General features: G+C 37.3%; 1 protein-coding gene across 4 annotated transcripts in view; it reads left to right on the forward strand.

Moving 5' to 3' along the window:
- The window catches only part of ARFIP1 (ADP ribosylation factor interacting protein 1), a 40929-nt gene extending 18576 nt beyond the window's left edge, over positions 1 to 22353 (forward strand). For 2 of the 4 annotated variants that reach the window (XM_066549025.1, XM_066549024.1), the window contains exons 4-9: positions 493 to 588; positions 2063 to 2172; positions 7224 to 7445; positions 10851 to 11008; positions 13144 to 13318; positions 20761 to 22353. In XM_066549025.1, the coding sequence (XP_066405122.1) occupies positions 493 to 588; positions 2063 to 2172; positions 7224 to 7445; positions 10851 to 11008; positions 13144 to 13318; positions 20761 to 20916 (917 nt within the window). In that variant the 3' untranslated portion in view covers positions 20917 to 22353. The remainder of the gene's footprint in view (positions 1 to 492; positions 589 to 2062; positions 2173 to 7223; positions 7446 to 10850; positions 11009 to 13143; positions 13319 to 20760) is intronic. The other 2 variants (XM_066549027.1, XM_066549026.1) reach the window with 2 other exon arrangements.
- Positions 22354 to 23052: the final 699 nt, after the last annotated feature.

The raw sequence follows: 23052 nt of genomic DNA on the forward strand, positions 1-23052 counted from the left end.
GCATGTTTACACAGACTTAAGAGCCTATGTCAATAAAGTGTATCTGAAATTGGCAGAGATTTCAGGGCTTACTTCACCCTTTAATGCTTTCAGTACCATTCAGTGACAGTGCAGAGTGAATTCTACCTAGACTTGCAAAAGAGTGTTTCAGCTGTGGATTGTTATATAACAATCTTCCATGGAATTTTCTGTATATGGTCTGTACTTCACTGACCAGCCCTTCAGTTATATTTTGATTGTTCTTACAGAAAAAAAGAATGGTCATCATGACCTAGAGAAAAAGACTAAATCAAGAAAACTTGGAGTAGTTCACATGGAGAGATGTACCTCTTAAAAAACATTATCATCAGAAATTCCAGCAGCTTTTCTGTGAATATTTCTAAAGTTGCTGAAGCAAATGTTTCTTTGTTTTGAAAATGTGTCTCTGTAAGAGTGCACATTCACTTTGAAGAGAAGATGATGTATTTTCATTGTTAAATGTCCCGTTTTCAGGTTCCTCAGCATCACCCAAATCATCTGTTATATCTCCTAGCAGTGCAGCAGCTAGCAGACTGGCTGGACAAGGTTGTGATTTAATTATTCCCACAGGTATTAAAGCACTGAATGGATAACGCCCTTGTCTCTGCTGAGACTGTACTAACCCCTCCGTGTTTCTAATTATTTGATGTACTATTAGTTGGAAATAAAATTTCTGTGGGATTTTGGTGGCTTTTACTTCTAACTTCAACAGTTTACAAATTAACCTCTGCTTTCCTCTCTCTGAGGTGCTTTTACTCTGTAAAATTAAAATTATAACTAATATTAATGATAACTAACAGTAAGTAAAATAGGAGTGACCAAAATCTTTTCTTTAGGTTAAAGCTGAAACTTCCAGTATTTTTTGCCTAAATGATCATATATTCCAATAGACTATGGGGGCAGCCATTAGGAATTCACAACACCCCAACTCAGCTTTGCCACTTGACTCATTTTGTGCCTATGGGCAAATTCCTTAGCATCTTAGTCCTGCTTCCTCCTGCATAAAAGGAGAAAACTTAACTCAGTTACCTCATAAGGGTGTTGAGAGGGTTAATTACTTAATGTTTGCACAGCATGTTGAAGATGTAAGAACACAGTAGAACTTGATGCTAAAGGAATATCTTGAGGCATCTGTATAGACTTTTTTCCAAACTCTTGCTTGCATAAATAACTTGGCAAGACTAAGGTGACTGTAAGTAGCAGTAGGGATCAGAGTCAGGGGTAGTTAAAATGAATATGGACATGATAAATAAAAATGTTACTTAAAAAGTGACAATACTTAGCAGTTTTTAATATTTAGGACACTAGGAGTTTTGCAAAATTGAAACATAGAATCCACATGATATCCCATACTAGCTTGAAAATGCTGAATAATGGCAGTTTGTGTATGGTGATTTGCCCTAGGTATTTTAATTAGTTGCTTTAAATCTCTTCTTTGCTCATTTGTAGAATTAATTGTTCCTAATAGAATGAGCTAATAAAACTGAAATAAATAAATTAAATATTGACTGAACACATCTTCTGAAAAGAATGACTTTCATTGGAAACGATTAAAAACTCTGTACTTCATGACAACAGTATGCCAGTAATTGTTGTTTAATGGCCTTAAGGTTGTAAACAGACTTTTAGATTGATTAAATGCAAAAGAGTGTTCAAAGAGTGTTGGAGTTTTTAAACATAGATATAAATGTCTCAAAAATAATAAGAATAAACATGTCTCAAAAGCTGTTTTAAGCTTTCAGTATGCTTAATTCAGCCTATTCATGAAATAGTGAGATAGATACAATGTATATATATATATATATATACACACATATATATATACATTGTATATCAGTTTTAACGTAAGTCTTTCTTTCTGGAACTGATTTAATGTAAGTCTGGAACTGATTTTATGTAAGTCTTTCTTTCTGGAACTGTCACCTCGCTCTGCTTTTGGATGTACAATTGCACAAATCTTCCATACCTGCTACTAATCCCTTAAAACAAACAAACAAAAAGCCCAGACCCAAGGCCTTGAAGATTTGCTTTGTGTCTGACACAGGGGGCAGAGCCCAGCAGAAGAGTGGACCTGTTGTGTTAGCAGATGAAGTGAAGAATCCAGCGATGGAGAAACTGGAATTGGTGAGAAAGTGGAGCCTAAACACTTACAAGGTATGCAGCTAAGTGTGTGTGTATGTATGTATTCTATAAGTGAGTTTGCTACTAGATAGGAATTGAGCTGTATGAAAGTAAGCTGTTGTGGCAGTGAGCATAAGCAAGAATGTATAGGAAAGGCTTAGGATTCTTCTAAGTGTAACATTCTTTGTTAAATCCCTGGTGCAATGTGGAAAATATTTAATAGGTATTACTGATTTAGCAAGGTAAAGAATGTTCCATTTCTAATGTTCCCTTTGTCATTCCAAATGTAGAGATTTCAGCACTAAAGCTTGGAATTAAATATTTTTTGCTCTTTTTGAGTTGACTGCGGATACAGTAAGATTTTAGTTGATGAGAAAAAATCAGGGGTATCTAGAAGTTCAAAACTTGTTAATTGCTATTCTGATGGTTTTGTTTCATCTTGGCTGATTGTTTTTTCTTAGTGTGGTAACCGTTGCTTCAATTTGTGTGTGTTTTATATGCTTCTACTTCATGATCAGTTGAGATTTGATGAAATTAAAAGAATAATGTAAGAATAATGAAAAGGTGCTTAAATCGCACCAGTTTGCTAGAAGTGACACTCATTAAAAAGCTATAAGGTAAGGAACAATTGTCAGGGAATGCATTCCTGTCAAAAGCTTAAAGAAAGACCGGTTTTGAAAAATAGCTTCTTGTTATGCCTACATCTTAAATAATAGAGTTGTGAGCAGGTGCATCAGTGAGGTCTACATCAAACCATGAAAAAATTCACAGTCTGTGGGAAGGAAAGTCTGAATCCCTCCAGTGTTCTTTAAGTCCAGATAAGAACATAAGATTCTCAGTGGGGATGAGAAGCAAGGATGGAGCATCCCTAGCGGATGCTTATGCTGTCTTTCTGTTAGAATCAGAAATTTCTTTTTTATGTCTAATGAATTGGCTTTTAGATTTGCTACTTTTCTTGTCATCTAAATATTGTAGCAAGTGCAGAAGTTGCAGTCCAATGGTATCCTGGGGTGCCTTAGGAGGAGCATTGCCAGCAGGTTGAGGGAGATGATCCTGTCCTTCTCTTCAGCCCTGGTGAGGCACATCTGGAGTGCTGTGTCCAGTTCTGGGCTCCTCAGGACGAGAGAGACATGGAGCTCCTGGAGCTGGTCCAGTGGAGAGCAGCAAAGATGGTGAAGGGACTGGAGCAGCTTTCATATGAGGAAAGGCTGAGGAAGCTGGGCCTGTTCAGCCTGGAGAAGAGATGACTGAGAGGGGACCTCATGAATACCTATAAAGTATCTGAGGGGAGGGGGCCAAGAGGATGGATCTGGGTTCTTCCCAGTGGTGCCAAGCAGCAGGACAAGAGGCAGTGGGCAGAACCTGATGCACAGGAAGTTCCACCTGAACATGAAGAAGAATTTCTTTACTGTGCAGTGGCTGAGCACTGTAACAGGTTGCCCAGAGAGGTTATGGAGTCACCCTCACTCAGTATTTTTGAGATACTCAAAAACCCTCTGGATACAATCCTGTGCAATGTGTTCTGGGATGAACTTGCTTGAATGGAGATGTTGAACCAGGGGACCCACTGTGGTCCTTTCCAACCTGACCCTCTGTGTGATTTTGTCTGTCAGCTACTTTGGAGTGCGCTGTGGTGCAATCAGAATATGTGCTATTCAGCTGAAGCTGTTCTTTAAAATTCTCTTGTCTCTTTAAAACATTGACTCTTGGGGTCAAATCTCCTATACTACGACTAAATAGGACAGGACTTGACCTTATTCTGTATTTTTGGTACCTTGATTTAGAAAACAAACCCACAAAAACTCACGTGTCAACTCACGTGACATGAACCATCCGCCAGAGGACTAGTGAAAAAGTTGGGAAAAGGGGTCTTGGATCTTTGTTTAGAACACTATTTCTTTGGCTGTAGTGTCTGCAAAGTTAAGGTTTTTAGTTTTCTTTTATGTCTTAAGCCTTCCCCTTGTTGAAATCCAGAATCACACCAGTAATGACCTAGCAAACAAAGACTAGCATTTTCAGAAAACAACATATTTACTTTTATCTATTCCTGAACATGCCTAAGGAGATGTGTCAGTTATGATCTTTCCCATATTGACTTGCTGCTCACTCTTTTTTTGAGGTATAAGATCATTCAGAGAACTTACAAATTCATTTTGAGTTGATAGAGTATTGTGCAACTGTACTTGGAGATGCCATACATTTGTGTCGTAGGCTTTTTACAAAAAATATATTTAATATGGTTACAGACAGTATTTAAAGTTTTGGACATATTGGCTTGCTTTGGTTCCCATCAGGAAGATCATGGGAAGAAGTGTCCTCCTTATCTCATAATAGCTAACTGTTCATAGGTTTGAAGATGCAGAAACAAAGGACAGGAGTAAATGTCAGCACTTGAATCCCTCTGAATTTAAAATCCCTGGTATCAATGTACCAGACATTAATCTACAAGGGGAGTTAGTGATAAAATTTGCTGTTAGGAAGTTCTTTAGGAATCTGACATGAGTAGTTCCTATACCATGGTGTCTGTATCAGGGGTTGAGAAATCCAAATTATTGGGTATGTTCAGAAGTCATTCCCATCTGTAAATGCCTTTGTAACTACCATTGCCATTCACATTCTCCAGTCAAATGCTCCCTAGTAATCATGAGTCTGTGTGAAGAGAAATTGCCCTTCTTTCCATAGTCTAGTGACAGGACCTTGTTCTGTTCTTTCTTCTGCCCATGCCTTCCCCTTTGGGTGAGAAAGTGGTTTGCAGTTTAGCAAAAACATTTAGGCCCAAGAAAGTCAAGATTCTTCTTGACTTTCAGCAATTCCAACAAGCTTGTCTTTTTGTTTTTCATACAACTTAAATTTTGAGGAGGGAAAAAAAGGCAAACCTGTTTTACAAACCTCTCTAACACTGGGTTAGTAGAACATTTATTTCTGAGACATGTCCAGTAATGCCTCTGTTCATCTTTGGCATATACAAGTTTAAATTTATTTCTCTGAAATGTATTTTGGTAACCTTTTTTTCTCTGAGTTTTTCTTAAGCTTTGCATTGGATGACTTCTTTTTGAGTTGCATGGTCTTTTCTATGACAGTTTCCTTTATAAATACTCTTAGAACAAAGCACAATGGAATTAATGCATGGAATTTTCTTTGCTATTGAGAATATAGAGCAACTTGTGTGCTTGTACTAGTCCACTCAGAACTGGAGTAAAATAGATTGGGGCATTTTCTTTATCTTTTGCTACATCTGAGTTAACAAAATATCCAATGTAAGTCTTTCCAATTACTGGTGTTTCTTCACTTGTCATTGCTGGACTTTAAGTATTTTTCTGTGACTTATGAAGCAAATACCCCTTGGCTGAAAATAATTCCTTCACTTATAATTTATCCTTGCTTTCAAAAATTTTGCTTTCCATGGTTCAGATTTTTCTCTTGCATTTCCGTGGGGGTTTGTGTGTGTGTGCGTCAGCTCTTCTGGAAAATAGCCAAAATTTGACCATCACTTCCACAGTTCCTAATGAAAGGCTTATTTATGCTCTGAGCACACTCAGAGCTAAGCTGTATTTTGCAATTTCTCGTGGAGTCTTTGGTAGTAAAGTTGTATTCTCTGTTATGATTTGTTATGCTCTCCTGAATTTCTGATGCTTAGCAGACTAATGTCACCTAGATTAGCTGTGCTTTTTCTTGTCAATTACTTGACTCTAACAAAGTAGCCCAAATAGTCTGTATCTTCTGACCTAAACCTTATGGATCATGACCAACTTGATCTCCTTGGTCATTCTTGAGTCTCTCCTGTGTTCCTCTATTACCTTAAGAAGGGACATGGAAATTCTAGCAGGTTGAATGTGCATCTGCTTTGGGCACAAGTAAAGATGGTATTAATCTAAAGTCCTTGAATTGGGAATCCCTGGGAAATCCAGTGCTCTAGAGTATTTGGGGGAGTATGTTGCAAGATAAGTTTAGGCATTATTTCACAGAAGTAAAATTTAAAATAGCAGCTTTGTGCTTAGGTTAAATCCTTTTAGAGTAGTTGTGGCCTTGACTACTAACTTAATTTCCTTGTACCTTTTGTTTCTAGCAGTAATTTTTCATATGTCTAAGTTGGTAAGTTGGTTATCCCTTCACATCTTGTGACCACAGATTAACTTCAAGTAACTTACTAGAGCAGTAAATAATTCTGCTTTCCATAGAGAAACTGTATATCTTTGCTACACATCTGCTTTGCAAATGGCTTCTCCTGTGTCTCAGTCAAGGGAGAACCCCAGTGTGCATCTTGGGAGGCTCACTGCCAAGCTGGGCTCAAATCTCTGGCAGAGAAGGTGTCACAGATCCATGGAATGTGGTAGCAGCCTGCTCTGTCACAGCCATAGGCTGAGTGAGAGTGTCTACAGCTGCATAAGAGCACATTTCCTGCTCAGTGTGTTAATGAACTGCAAGCCTACTAAGACTTTGACGTGACAGAAAAGAAATAGTTTTTCTGAGTAAATCATCTCCATTTTATAGATGTGTAAATAATAAGTGCATTTTAATATTTTTGTGTATTTCTCAGTAGGAGTTCCCAGTTTGCTATTCATCTTCAAAAAAAAACATGCTGAAAACCATCACCTTCTTACTTGCCCCCTAAAAAAAAAACCTCAAAATGAACATTTTTGGAAAATTTAACATGGATGTTCTGATCAGAAACTTGGTAGACAAAATTCCAAAAGATTACTAACTAGACATTTTTATACAGAATATGGTCTTATAAACTGACTTAAATGCAATGGGCTAAACTGCTTCTTTTAACTTAATGAGATTCACCAAACCTATAAAAAGATAAGTGTTCTTTTACTTGAGAAACAATTAGTTATGCTCTTGATTTGCTAACTTGAATATTCATCTTAGTAGGAGTTGAGACTTGTCCAGCTGTTCTTGCTGAGTCCTGATAAACTTCTAAAGACTGTGTTGTTTTTTCAGTTTGTTGTGCAAACTTATATTGGGAGGGGTGGTTGTGAAAGAATTGTGTGTAATTATATGTCCCTTGAAGCTGAAAATGGGTGTATGCTGTGTTGTCTTGAATATACTTGAATCTTTATAATTTAATTTTTTTTCTGCAGTGTACACGTCAGATCATCTCTGAAAAACTGGGTCGTGGCTCGAGAACAGTAGACCTGGAACTAGAAGCTCAGATAGATATATTGAGAGACAACAAAAAAAAATATGAAAATATCTTGAGACTGGCACAGACACTGTCCACACAGCTCTTCCAGATGGTACATACCCAAAGGCAACTTGGAGATGCATTTGCTGACCTGAGTTTGAAATCATTGGAACTTCATGTAAGATTTTTACAGTGTTAAAAAAATACAGCAGCAGAGATGAAGATAAGCCTAACTGACTCGTGCAGGGTGTCTGCTACTTAGCAGCTACTTTTATAAACATTGCAGTTAACAATATATTAGATATTCTTTGTGTTGAAAGCACTTAAAACTGTAGGAAATTATTGAAATTACTGTAGTTCTTTATTGTTTCTTAAATGTTAGCCTCTAGTTGATGATTGAACTCAAGAACTGACAATTTTGCTTTGTAGAGAAGATGCATTTTAGTATTAATTTCGCACCTAATGAAATGTCATCAAAATGTTCCAGAGTGTTACATCATTTCAATTACAAGATGTCTTTGGGGAATGTGCCTGGGAATAAGTAGATTAGGGCACATTACTTCACTTGGGCACATTTAATGTGAGTAAATTATTTTTCTGTAGCATATTTAAGCATTGAGATTTGATCTCTAAGTCCTTTTTTAATCAGAATTTTCCTCCTAATAAGACTAATCTGTATTCTTATGTTGTCTGGAGTTGCTGAGCAAGAGAGGCAATCTTGAGATATCTGGGTTGTTATGATTCCATGGTTTAGAAGTTTATGTAACACTGGCACTTTCCTTTGCCAGTGGTAAAGATGTTTGCTGTAAAGAGAGACAAGATGCATGTTGCTTACAGAGTGTAGTAGCTGGCTTGCTTCTACATTGCTCTTTCTGCGTTTGCAAAGTTAAAACAATTTGATCCTTTGGAAAACCAATATTAAATGGTTTAATAATTCCCTGAAACATAGCTGCTGAAACAGCTTAAATTTTCTTTGTGATTTTAAAAACATCTGTCTTTTCATAATTGACTTTTCCCATTGAGTTTTAAGGGAGTAGGTGGAGTTCATGCTTGCACAGAGGAACCTTAAGTGATAGCTAGCTGAAAAAATGTGAAACTCCTACACTAATGTGGAGGAATTTTTAATATTAGTCTGACAGATGAAAATCTGTGAATGTAGAGCATTTCTAGCAGCTAAGAAATTAAATTATCTGCTGAAAGAAGCTTTTAATAATCAGTTTATTCTTGACAAAAATATGGGCATGTGGTTTGTGGCAGATCTTAGTGATTGTTGTGAAGTATGTGCTGAAACTGGATGTTTCTTCCAAAACTTGGATGGAATCTGGCATCATGCTCATTTAATGAATCTTGGGGTTTTTCCCATGATTAGCTTGTAACTTCTAATGGGAATACTGATCTTCCAGGTTCTTTCAGCGTCTTGCATTGGTCTTGGACTTTGCTTCTGTCATTCATCTCTTGTGTGGATTCTTGAATGGGGTTGTTGATGAAAATCAAATAAAGATTTCTGCTGCTGTAATGAGAGTTATCTAACCTTTGCTTCTTGGAGATTTGCCTGGTGTTTGTCTCTTTCCTTTTTGTGTTTTCCCTCTGTTTAATCTGTAATGTATTATCATCTGTAGCCAGGCCTACTTTTGGATATTTGGGTTTTTGCCTCTAAAACTTGTGCAGGACTAAAAGTAACATTTCTGAACCGTTAGTCTTTCATGTTTAGTGTGATAACAGTATATAAGCTTAAATAAAATCAAAAAGACCCCTGAGTCTCAAGGTAAAACTTTTTCTTTTAAATATGATAACAAAACAAATTTTTAATGTGGTATCTGGTGAGGTATTACTTCATGTGAATGGGTTGCTTTTTCTCTTTTGGATACAAAGATAACTGCTGGTTCCAGGCTCATATGCCTCTAATTATATAGGCAGATGAATCCCAATTTTAATTGACCTGAGCATAGAGTATGAACTGAATGTAAACTCTGGGTGTAGAAAGGATTTCCTGTGTGTTTCGTAAGAGGTATCTGCAGAGGTCATGGACAAAACTGAAAAGTTTCTGTGAAACTATGAGCCATTGGAGGGAGCCTGATTGTTGGTTAGCATATTCCTTAGTGCTGCAGGCCACTGCAGACCCATCCTTCTTACCTCCCCCTTTGAACTGAGAGTGTTTTCATTTGGGTCTCGGATGATCTGAGTGAGAGACCAGCTGGAAAACTAATTGCAGTCTTGCCTGCAGGAGGAAGAATAGATGGGACTAAGCTGCTGCAAGGGGCACTTCTACTGCTGTTGTCTCTGCCAGCATGCTGCTATTTCTTCTCTGTGCTAGCACTCGTGTTAGCTGTGTAGCTGGCTATGTTAGAGCAAAGCCAGCTGGAAAATACTTGTTTTGGTTTTTTCCCAGCAAAATCCGTAGCAATTTAGCCAACTGCTTTTGCTGCCCAGGCAGCTGTACAAAGCAAAGATGACAGATCTTTAGCACTGTTTACAGGGCTTAGCTCGTAAAAACTTGCCCTGATTTCTCTTCCTTTTTTCTTCTCCTTCAATTGCTCACTTCCACTGCACCTTCTTTTCTAGAGGATTCTTCCCTTACCATTGCCCATTACCTATTACCCTTACTGTTGTGAACTTGTTAACATGAAATATCATTTGGCTCTGGTGTTCATTTTCTAGACAGATGAAAAGAAACTGGGAGAATAGAGCACTTCTGAGTCAGTTGTTGGCAGTGTGCAGGCCTAAAAAGACCAAAGTTCCAAATATGAACCTAGTGTGTTTTATAGTCATTACAACCAGGGATTGTACTCTTTTCTGAGAACTCCCATCTGTAGAATATGGAGATGCTATATGGATGACATAGATATAATAATTAGATTCATTTGGCATCCATGCATTGGGAAAATCTTTGCAGCCTTGCTCAGCTTACTCTGCTGTTAACAAAGAGAAATGGACAAACATATGTCTAAATGTGACTAAAATGCCTTGGAAATAATTTTGCCCTCGTCTCTTTGAAATTTATGGATGAGCTACATTAAAATTTTTATTTGCTATTCATTATAATGCTCTGCTCTTCAATTATTTACAGCCTATTAAACCATGATAGATGTTGGGGTTTTTTGCAGTGCTCCTTTCCAGAATATAAGAGTAAAACTTAATAGCTAGTTAATGCTGCGTGCCCTTGTGAATTTAGTTACATTACTGTATTTAATGTAGCAGTGTCTCTGTTCTTATTAAAGTATTACCTAGACAACCATGAGAGATGATGGATTAATACCCTGCTGAATGACAATGTGAAGATTGCATTAGCTCTTGATTTTAAGTAACATTCAAGATATCAGAGTGCAGAAAAATCACATAAATTAGGATTTAACATCCTGTGTGGTAAAAAAAATCATAAACTATGTTTTACTGATGTTGGAGAGATTTCATAAGAACTGTGAACAAAATATTGTATTGAAATCATATTGGTTTAATCATAATCATACCCAAACAGAAGTGAAAGACCTGCCACATCTGTGTTTGCATTTTTTTATATAGCTGCTGATGAATGCTATGATTTCAATTGATCTACAGCTTTGTTTTCTCTGTTCTTTGTTTATAGGAGGAGTTTGGCTACAATGCAGATACGCAGAAACTTCTAGCTAAAAATGGAGAAACACTTCTTGGGGCTATTAACTTTTTTATTGCCAGTGTGAACACATTGGTGAATAAAACAATTGAGGATACATTGTTGACTGTGAAACAGTACGAAAGTGCCAGGTAGCTATCCTGTGTCCAGCTCCTTTCCTTACGAATTAATCCTTGGGAAGCAGAGTCTCTATCAGCTTAGGTCTTGTATTTGAGTGACTAACCTGTCAGATAAAAACCCTATAACACAGCTCTCATCTAATGGTTTCTGTAGATGATTGCACAGATCTTCCAATGTTTTGTACATGTTTCCTTGTAGACTGAATTTTACTTGTTAGCTCTAGGAGTAATTATAGCTGGTTTTTCCCACGTGCTAGATTAAGGTGGCTTTCTAAGTAGCGTGACAGTGGAAGATTAACACTTTTATCCAGCTGCATTGCAATAGGTAAAATAATCTCCTCAACTGAAAGACACTTCATCTTGTGCCTCTGTTGATGAACAATGCCTGCAATTCACACTTAGGGTTTTATGCAGACATTTCAGGCTTGGTCAGAAAGGGGAAAATAAACCAGAAATTTCTCAGTGAGTGAGTAATGGCTTTCTTATCCTGGAGAAGGCTACTTTTAGATGTGGTGTAGTATTCTAAAGCTGGGTTCCTTTTTTCTGTCAGGGCCTTGTAGCTCTTTCTGATGAGTGGTTCCATCCTGACTTTCTTTCACTTACCAGAATAAAGTGCATTTTTTTTTAATTTGACGAAAGATGTAGTTTATACATATAATTTTTTGTGATATTTGGGGGTTTTTTAGGTCCAAAATTGCAAACTGCTGGAATTTTGAATTTCCCCCCTTTTTTTAATTGTTCTGTTCTAATGCTTATTTTTGAACAAAATAGTAGGTTATTGTTTTGGTATTTAGGTAAACTTTCAAAGGCATGAAAGGTAGAATTAATGTGTAGATAAGGTATTGCTTTATTTTTGACATGTGTTTTGAAAAAAAAAAAAGAATTGGTTCATATATCCAGGTATCCCCTGGAAAATTTATGCAAAATACATCTGCTGTAGTTGTTCTTGTCAGTCATTTTCAATATATGGTTCTTCCCTCCTGAAATACCTTCATTGCTTTCCCTTTCTGTTCACTAAAGAAATCAAATATTTTGCCATTTTAATAAGTCAAATAAATTATAAACGTTCTTCACTGACATGGCCAGTTCATTATTTTGCACTGTGAAAATAGGTCACATTTATTTCTGTGCCTCTTCTTTCCTGTTCCCAGTTGCACTTTAGCATTCATCTGTTCCCCTCTTCTGTCAGTTCTTGATAAGTTTAATGGTTTCCTTTTTGGAATTAAGCCATAAATTACTTATAAATCCTCAGTCATAGTGGCAGTGAGAATCAGGAGGAGGAGCCCTGTGAATATTACTCCTTTTACCTCTGAAAAGGTTGATTTTTCTTTTGAGCAGTTACATCAACTGAAAATTGTGTTTTATAACTAGTTTTTAATCCTGATTTGTTTCCACTTAAAGAAATGTCTGTAAGAAAGTGTGTTTAAAAGGCCAAAAATAGTGTGGTTTGTCCCATTAAAATAGGTGGATATGCTGAGTTACATTATTTGACAACTACAGAAAACTAGGGAAGGAAGAGTGATGCTTTGGGTGGGGCTGCACCATCTTTTTGCAGTCTGTTTTTCCATAGGACAGACAAGTTCTCAGAAAAGTATTTGTGGAAGAACTATGAAACTGTCCAATTAATACATATGGAGCAGCCTGGAGCATGCTGAAAATGCTTTAGGTCAGAGTTTGGTGTAAGTGACCTGTTCCTCAAACATCTGCTTAAAGGGGGCGTCATGATCTTGGTGTGCCTCTTACTCTCAACACAAACTCTCCAGTGAACTGATTCAACAGCAGAAGAATGACCTGAAAGATATTTGCTAGCTTTTACTGGGTCAGTAGGTTGAGATGTCTCAGGAGAAGCTCTGACTACTGAAGCCTATACAAAACAGAGGGGCTGAGAGCATGTGGCTGAGACAGGAAGAGAAAAGGGAGGATGCTTGTTTAGGCAGTTTTATACAAAGTGCTTGATGAATAGGAGGAGGGAGGAAAAAACTTGCCCAGGTTTTTTTTTTTTTTATTATTATTGTTTTGGGGGTTTTTTTTCCCCCTGTATTTAACTCTTTTGTTCATCTCCTGTTGTACTAAGACCTATATCTGAGGTCAGTTTTGGGGCACTGCCCTTAGATGGTTCTTTTTTCCCTTCTCCTCTTTCTTCCCAGGATTGAATACGATGCTTATCGAACAGACCTGGAAGAGCTGAATCTGGGCCCTCGTGATGCAAACACTCTGCCAAAGATTGAACAATCACAGCAACTGTTTCAAGTGCACAAAGAGAAATACGACAAAATGCGTAACGACGTATCTATCAAATTGAAATTTTTGGAAGAAAACAAGGTAAGCTGCTACTTCTTATGATTAGGAGATTTGTTCTACAAGTTGTTACATCTTGAAATATGTATTCATTTAGAAGTAGAATCAACAAGGAAAATAAGTTGAATTTTTGGAGTTCTTGTTGTATCACTGGGAGGACACACTTATAGAGCAAGCAGCTTTAGATGTCCCTAATCAAGCTGCTCCAGCTACAAATGACAAACATTGTGACAGTAAGTTTCTTGTTGATACAAGAGGTTTCAAGTTTGCAGAAATATTACTTTTTCCAGTTTACCACATTTGTGGTTAAATGAGTCACATAATTACTGATTTAATATTCAAAGTAACATGTACATTTGGCAACCTTGTCTCAGAGGTTATGCACAAAGAAGGAGACAGAACCATGAGGAGGCTTCTTCAAAATTAAGCTTTCTTTAAGAATTTTAACTGAGAAGTACTACTTTCTATAATTAATGCCTTTATAGTGTCTTAATTTAAAACAAGACTCTTGAACTGTTGGCTTGAAGGGTGGGGTTTTTTTCGTGTTTATTTCAACCCTACCATTTCATCCATACCCTCTTAATGATGGGATTCTTACCCTTCTTATTCTACCAGGCAAAGATAAAACTGCTATACAAAACTTTAAAACTGTTCTTTCTCTGATAAATAAGTCCTTTAAAATTGTCTCTAATTAGATGTGAAAATTATGGTCTTTCAAGATCTGATTTTTTCTTACTCATGGTAAATGAGATGGTTATAATCATGTGTGTTTATGTTTCCCATGTCTTCAGAGGAAAGAAAAAGTGATTAAAGCTTACATAGGAGGTAGTTGTCACTCTATCCAGGGTTAACATTATCAGTTGGTTAACATTTTCAGTATGAGTTGATTCATGTATTTTAAAAATTGAAACACAGGTAACAACAGCCTGTCAAAGGATACATGACTGGCCCCAGATTACAATAGCAAACCATGCTCCTTGCCTGGAAGGAGGAAAATTTAAAGGAAAAATCATAGGGACAGGCTAAACCAATTAAAATAGATTATTATTTGTATTCTTGAATATATTATCACATTTTCACTTGCATCATCTTTTTAGAATAAAGACGGGGCATTCAGGGAAGAAACATGAACCATGAACAGATGATAAGAAAAAGGTTGAGAAAATAAGCAAACTACTTTTTGGTTTCCAAAACAATATATGCTTAAAACATAGCTCCTGAGCACTGTTCCTTCAAAGAGGCATCTGCCTTAGGACTCCCTGGTCTGGAGTCACAGAGCCACCAAAAGTTGGCTTTGTGATGAACCAGAACATCAGGTGACTGAACTGGCATTGGCCTCACTGTATTTCTAGTTCTTGCTGAAAAAACTGGAAAATAAAAGGATTGAAAAAAATCATATTAAAATTAATTTTCTTGAAGAAGCTGAATCTAATCTAAATGCTGATACTGATTCTTAAATTAGAAAATGTTCCTGAGAGCTGAGTTTTAAAACTGTGCTAGATTGAAAACAGGTATGCTGAAGATGTCTTGCTACTCTCCTTACCCTTGTTTTCTTCTTTTAGTAAGTTTATTTGCTATCACTACAGTGCACCTCTGTTAAAATGGTTTAATCCTTCCAGCTTATATCTGTACAAGAATTGTGATGCTTAAGTTCAAATTAGTTTAAAATAGGAGTTACCATGCTTCCTCATGGTTTCCATTATCTATATAACACACTTAACAATTCATGTTTAAACGCATAGGAAGGCTTCAGAGCAAAAGCATTTTATTTCCATCTTGTACAAAACACATTTCCATAATTTTTTTAAACTAAATTAGATAGTTTAGGAAACACTGAAGAAGTTGTCTTCCTAGTGACAGTCTTGAATTAGACCAAGCATCCTGTTAGCAGTCACAGCCTACAAATTGTTTCTGAAAGAGATTGTTTTTTCCTTCCTGCCTTTTATATTAATACAGTAGGGACTCTCACATGCTTAAGCCTTTTTATCAGTGGCTGACATTTCTCAGTTTTGACACTGGAGATGTAAAAATATTTATTAAAGGGTGTGTGTAATTTTGTTCCCAAATGAGTTATAGAAAGGACTTCCTTTACACTTAAATATTGGCTTAAATATAATTATCTGCTGAGAGCTTTTCTGAGGTAAGCTTTATTTTTTTTCTATTTATTGTGTAAGATGACATTATGTCATCATGGCAATAGATTGAAGGGAGTGAAGGAAGCAGCTTACCCTGTAGTGTAGGCGTAGCAGGTAGGATGGTTTGTGCCTGCCTTGGGGAAGAAGGGCAGAAATTGGTGGAGAAGCAGTGGAAAGGGAAAGTGATGTGCTGCTGTTTGCAGCAGGGTCCCTGCTCCGAGGCACAGAGCAGCAGTGTATGAAGCTTGCACTGCAGTGGCCTTGGACAGAAAAGCTCAGTCTGTGGTTTGCCAGTCTTGTGTTTCCTGTGGCTGAGACTGCTGGCACAGAAGCATTGCCTTTTACACTTCAGCTGCCTTTCTAAAAAAAAAGTGTAAGAAGGGAACAGGAGCAGCAACAATTCTGTGCTGTCTGCTCCTGGTGGTGTATTTCTGTAAAGTACTTGTTCCTAGCATAAAGTGAGCATTCAAGTTTTTATAATGGCTGTAGGTGAACAGAACTTTGTTTTCTGAGCAAATACACTCAGTCTCATCCCTTGATGAGAATCTGTTTTAAAGAGAATAGCTACTGGAGGAGAAGAGAGTATTTGATGTTCCAGGAGGAGCAGAAAGAGAGATCAGGAGAATCTCTGCAGAGTTCCCGTGTAACACTGGTTGGTAGGAGTGAGATGGGTCTCAGTGTGGCTGTCTGATAACATTTCTTAATTAAGTGCAGAGATCAGATCTAGAACAGAATAAATCTGAAAGAACTTTTTAGTTCAGGTTTTCCCTGTTGTTGCTGTTCACAGCAGCATAAATCCCTTGGTTCAGTCAGGAGCAGTTCAGCTATCAGCAGTGTGTTCCTAGTAGATGGTGCTGCAAAGAACCTCTGAAGCCAGTTTAACTGGCTGGTGGGCTCCAGTTGGTCTGTGGTGCTGCAAATGTCACCAAAGAACCCATTATCTAGAAGGCCCTATCTAGGTTTTCCCTATATGGGGAAGAGGCATCACATGGTTGCAGTCTCTTTGTGCCTGTTCTCCTCAGTTCATATGCTAATATTTCAATTAAAAGCCCTCAAAGGCTTAGAGAGCTGCATTTACAGTAAAGCTGGAATTGCAAGTTTCTTTCTGTAAAACCCAGATACACAAGATTTCTATTGACTTTTATTACAGCATTTGATCTTGAAGTTAGAACTCATTTTTCTTAGTGCTGATACAAGTTTTATTGGCGTTATCCCCAGCTGGCAGAGTTCTGTAGAAGTTTATAGCATTTGCTGATGACTATAGTAATAGTTGCATTCAAAATCTGCATCTTAAAAATAGTTATTTTTTTTTAAATAAGGATGATGGCCTGTTCTTAGCTCAAAGATTTCTGTCATTTCTGAAAACAGTTTTAGAAGGTTTTGTCATTTTGAGTAAAAATACCCTCTTACTCTTGGACACACTTGAGAAATGTCAAATACCATTTTATGCAGAGAAAGAAAATGACTGCACTTCTGTGAATTGTACTTCAGGAGTTTGATTCTTAAATGCTTGCTTCTACAAATGAATCTGCAGTCCAGTGGAGACCCAGATGATGAAACTGTTAAGACTAAATGACTTCAAATTACAATACCTAGGAGAAGGGATTGTGATGGTTGTGAGGAGGTACAGATGCATGGATAGATTCGAAGGGATGTTGTCTTTTTGGTCGTTGAGATGGCTGAAAGAGGCTGAATGAGGAGGGTGTAAAGAAATATGCACTTACTGTGCCACAGAAAATACAATGTTCTTAATATTTAGAAAGAACTGAAATGTTAAGAGCATCCATGTGAAAAATCAAGTCCAACCTATAGTATCTTCTGTGACACTTAAGTCTTCTGTGTAGGATGTGTCTACCTGCAGGTTTTTATGCTTATCCGCAATGTTTCTTTTTTGTTTTGAGATGTGTGCCAATTGTATTACGGAGTGCTTACTCTGCTTATAATTAGGAACAAATAGGTATATGTAGTTAATTAACAAGGAACAAAGATTTTAACTGTTATTCAACTGTAAAGCACGATGGCTTTTTGACAGCTATGTTAGTCATACATTGGAACCTGTCTTTTAGCTGTATTTTAGCAGCACACCATTAGCATTCTTTGATTGAGGCAAATCTTCAAACACTCCTTTCCTGGAATCAGTGCTACAGCTTGGTGATCAAGAGTTGGCCTTTACTGCTGCAATCTGACAATTGTTTCAAGGCTTTGATGCAAAAAAAATGTGATCCCTTCATGCCCCCCCTTTTCCCCCACTGCCTTCTCTCCAGTGTTTGTGAAAGTGTTTTTGCAGCTGTGTAGAGAATCAGATTGGGGAACTGATCCAGGTTAAAGCAGATACATTGTTGTCTGCTTAATTTTAATCTAGATCTGTTCTCTGATCCAACTGGCTGCATACCTGCATGAATGTTTTGCCAACAGAGGGCTAAGGTGAAATACAGTGTGGAAATTGCAATCAGTGACTTGATATGGGAGTGGGTAAGATATTTATTTACCCATTCCCCAAGATGGAGAAAGATTCTTTCATGGGAAAAGTGGGTAAATTTGAATTTGGTCTTAAATGAATAGTTGGGGTCCAGTCCTTAGCTGTGGTTGCAGGTGGTTTTGCTGTGGACATTGGGTGTTTGGAGGTGTTTTTCCTCTTTTTCCTCTTTTTCCTCTTCCTGTGCAGCTTTTTCCTCTTTTCTGGTTGCTGCTTCATAGTAGAGCTTCTTTGTATTGTGTCAGACAGTTTAAGTGGTCTTTTTCTAGAAAAATTTTATTTTGAAGTTACTTGAATGAAGATATGGAAAAGAAGATCCCACCATCACTTTTGGGATTCACTAAGCAATCAGCTTCTGAAGGAGGAGAGTAGAAGTTGTAATACTTTGAACCTCTGCAACCAGCTTGATAGCAATCACGAAATTTATACCACAATGATCTAGGGGATAGAACCTCATACAATGAAGAAGATTTAGTAGTTAAAAAATACCTCCAAAACAAACAGTATTTTTTGAGTCCAAATTATCTGCTTCTACACTGTCAATTCCAGCCTCTGTGTGTGTGTGTGTGTGTGTGTGTGTGCACATCCTTGAGCTTAGGCCTGACTGAATTTTTTAAATTATCAGAAGATTTTTGGGGCAGTTCACAGAAGGTTTATGTTAAAACCTACCCTAACAAAGTACCAAATACAGTCTCAGACCGATGAACTTGGGCTGGGAGGGGAGGTTCATTACCCCTGTTTTATTTGAGTTCCTATAAACTGTATGAGTAAAACTCTTGTAGCATTTTAATAATACGCTATAACAGTGAGTGTACTTCTCTGTAGAATTCCTGGCTTGGATTGCATGAAGTCTTGCATGTCAGTGAGGAAAGAATCTGCTTAAGAAAAGCGCTGTGCTTTCTGTCTAAACTTTTAAAAGCAAACCCTTCATGTTGTTGTGACATTTTCCACTTATAAAGTGTAATATTTTGGTAATTAACATTTTTATAGATGAAAAATCCATATGTTTATATACCTGTCTGCCCACGCAAACTGAAGAAGAGGCCATCTTTTATGATGCAAAAAATAGTTTGAACTCTGTTTGAACAAGTGTAGTTAGCTAAATCCTGTGTCTTCTAGATGTTAAATTCTGTAAATTCTGTAAATTCTTTTGTAAATGAAAAAATGTCATCTGAAGGTATGATGGGGAATTCCTTTCTAACCATTCACATCTCTCATGTATTTTCTTGGAGAGCCTTTTGGTGGTATAAAGTATCATTTTACGCTGTTAATGAGACAAAAAGCCTATTCTTTGGCATGTATTTACATAAGTTGACCTGAATTATTAGAGGAAACAGGGAGAAAGCATAGGGGTTCCAGTTTTCAGATTATCAAAGCAACTTAGATGAAAATTTGGGCCAGCAAAGAAGAGGTTATTACTTAATTTTTGAATTGAGTCTGCTAGTCAGTTAAAAAAAAAAAGTGATATAATCAGAAATTTTAACTTTGTGCAGAATTGTTATATATTCCTGCAGGGATACACACACACATGGTCAGCCCTTTATTCTCAAGGAATTTTAAAAATATATTTATTACATTTCTGAGTAAATGTTGCACTCTTCAGGTGTCATAGCATGTCAAATATAATGGTGGGGGGTTTAATTAGAGATCTTTCATTAAATGAAGAAGATGAGGTGTTTCTGTATTGAGTTGCATGCATTTCAGAGAAGCCCAGTAGCCAATAACAAATAACCTGTTAAAATAGGCATGGCCCACTGGCAGGCACAGGCCAAACCTGCTCTAAGGACAGTTTTGATTCCTGGCAGGACAGAAGTAGACTGTCCATTGTGGACTGTGCTGAGAAATGAGACAGTGATCTAAAATTTGAGTAGAGAAAGGTTAATCTGTTACCTCCCACATCTTCCCTTGGGGCTCCCTCAGCCACCTCATTCCTCTGTTCTCTCTGTGTTGGCTGCCTGCTGCTGGGCTCAGCCTTGTAGGCTGGAAACAGGTACAGGGCCACCACCGTGGGGATTTGGGGTCTGACACAAGAGTAGGGTGGTGCTGGGCTGAGAGTATACTCAGGAATAAAAAGGGTTTGGCTGCAGAAGGAAATGGACAGATGCCTTTGAGCATACTGCTGTCCATTCACAGCTTCAGGTTTCCTGGTGTGCTAGGATGGAAATGTAACATTTCCTTAACTTTGACTTCATTAGTGGGGCTGTAGCTTGTTATCATAGAGAAAAACAGTGGTGCCCTCCAGCTTCCCTTGTGCTCTTCTCCCCAGGTTTTGTTTGCTGTTGTGACAGGTGTATTTCATGACTACTTTTCACAAATGTTAGAGTCAAAGTGCTTAAAATAATCCTGTGTTACAGCAGATGGGCAAGAAATATTGCTGGGAGAAGGACATCAGTTTAATTTGTTTTAGGTGTCCATGAGCTGGAAAGCAGCAACTCTCTGCAAGGGGGGCAGCACATGAGCAGTGTTTATACTCAGATAATGCCCTTGCCATGTATTGTTTCAGGGAGGTAGGTCCATTTGGCCTGCAGGCACGTATCTTAGAGGTTTGGCATCTAATTTCAAGGCATCAAGTACTTGTAATCGAGTGTTTGATATTTGATAACATTATGCTGTTTAGTGAATTGTTTGCTCTGTGCATGCTGAGTTGGTTTTGACTGTTAAACACACTTTATGAAAACTCTGAATCACTTTAATGTTAAAGAAATTCATATTTGCATTTCGTATCTGTATTTTTAAGCTTTTGTTAAAAAAATCTATAGGAAGTCTGAGTATTGCAAATACAGCTATTTCTTTATAGCTGACCTGTGATGATGTTAACATCAGCCTCCTCTTAATGTCTCTCTCCTTGCCTGCAGGTGAAGGTATTGCACAATCAGCTTGTTCTGTTCCACAATGCCATTGCGGCGTACTTTGCTGGCAATCAAAAGCAGCTTGAACAGACACTTAAACAGTTCCACATCAAATTGAAAACTCCTGGAGCAGATGCCCCATCCTGGCTTGAAGAACAGTAATCAGATCATAGAAGAGGACCCAATGTTAACCTAAAATTCTTTAAATTTGAGAATAATTAAGGGTTGGGGTTGAAGGACTGTTGTAGTGATTCTTGAATGGACAGCTTTAAATTTTTCCCGTTTTATAATACTGTAAAACTGAATTTGATAGGAAAGTGGGTGACTTTAAGGTAACCAAACATAATTTCTGTAATTTCAAATATAGAGCACTCCTTTTGTATGTAAAGGTTGGCGGATATTTCTGTAATTGGGATAGGGGAGGGAAAGAGGGAGGGAAAACAAAACTATTATAGATTTGCACTGACAAATGATGCTTGTGATTTCTGATATTTTGGTGGCTAGTCAAAATATTTGCAAATGGAGGTTTACATGATTTGTACCAACACCTGGTATTTTATAGATGAATATAGAAAACATCTTTAATAATTTTCATACGACTTTTAAAAAAATGAGAAAGTTAAAAGACTATTTTGCAGATGAATACTATAAGGCCTATATGTGATATCTGCATATAAGGCAACAGTAGCAGATGGCTCATTGAGAAGTGGAATTGCAGCAAATGCCTTTTTTACAAATGTACCTTTCCATCAAAGGGTTAAAAAAACAAAAAACACTAAGCAAGAATCACTGTCAGTCTGAAGCTTCTGAGCACAGGTTTTTGCTTTGCACCAAGTGGTTTGCTGAGTGAGGCCAACCATTAAATGTACTAATTTCATTTAAAATGTTTCTTTCTCTATGAAACAAATACCATACTAGCCTTAAATCACAGGTATGTGCCTTTTTATAAGATAATATTTTCCACCAGTGTACATAACCTAAGAACCTTTCATGTAATAGTTTGTCAGTTCCCAACAAGGGGAAGATGACTGTGTAAATGCTGTGTCATTGTACACTTAGAGCAAGTTAAAGCTTTAGTTAAACTTCATGAGCAGGTATGATTTTGAGAGGAAATCGGGCCAGTATGGTTTTTCTGTTTAATTGAAAAGCATACTTTGGTAATGGGAGTAAAATGGAGGACACATTTTTAATTTCTTCATCATTTCTGTAGTCCTTAAATGTAAAATTATATGTCAGTTTTATCATAGACATTATAAATTCAATATATTGGAGTCCTCATTTGCACATGTTATGTTGCTTTATGTTATGTTAAGTAAAATGAAATACTTCAAATATGTTATTTACAATGGTGTGGATTGTATGATTTATGTACTGTATGTTCAAACGCCTTTCAGCTGACATTCTAAAGTTTTCAGTGGTTAACACAACTGTAATGTAACTGTAAATCAAACTTTTTAATCATTCCTCATTAAATTCTTGGCCTGACAGAGCCTTCTTTGTTTTTGTCTGTCAGAATCTCTTGTAATAGCTCAATTACGTTCCCTATAATGTATATCCTATGTGAATTTTGTATTCATATTAAACATGTTTGCAGTCAAATTTTCTTGAGTTGTGATGGTTAAAAGTAGAAAGGAGCTTCTGCAGTGAAAGCTTAGTCCTATTTTGTGAGTTGTCACCCCTGCCCAAGAATATCTCGTAAAGCAGTGCTAGGGTAGTGATGCTGTTTTAACTGTGGGCAAGTTCAGCTGGAAAGTAAATCCATAGTGAAACAAATCTTTTAATATATGTGGTTTTTGACTTGAACTTCTAAAGGAAATTAAATTTTATTTACAATTCTTATGAAGCCATTGACTTCCACTGAATCCTGGCACACGTGTGGTATGACGGTGCAAGGTAAGCGAGCTGAGTGACTGTAGGCTTGAACTGGGAAAGGCATTGTTGCAGGGGTGACGAATGCAAACCCACTGACCACAACTGAAGTATTGGGCTTTCAGAACACTGTAGGAAAAGGGTACATAAGGAACATGTGCTCTTGGTTTCTCCCTGAGATTCACGTGTCCCCTGCCTAGGATCGCTGCTGCTCAGAAGGAACTCGTCTGTCAGAAATGGTAAGAGTGAACTTGAATCTACAGTTGCCTTAAGAAAGACTGACCAATGTGGCATTGTGTAAGCCTCAAACTTTTGCAATGGCTTGAAACTGCTGGAGTCTCTTCACCTGGAAGAAAAGGTGGGACCAAAGAGATTACTTGCTAAAACTTGTCTGTGTGTTGTTTAATACTGGGGAAAGGAAGAATTACT

This window comes from Molothrus aeneus, chromosome 4 (assembly GCF_037042795.1).
Source record: "Molothrus aeneus isolate 106 chromosome 4, BPBGC_Maene_1.0, whole genome shotgun sequence".
Taxonomy (NCBI): Eukaryota; Metazoa; Chordata; class Aves; order Passeriformes; family Icteridae; genus Molothrus; species Molothrus aeneus.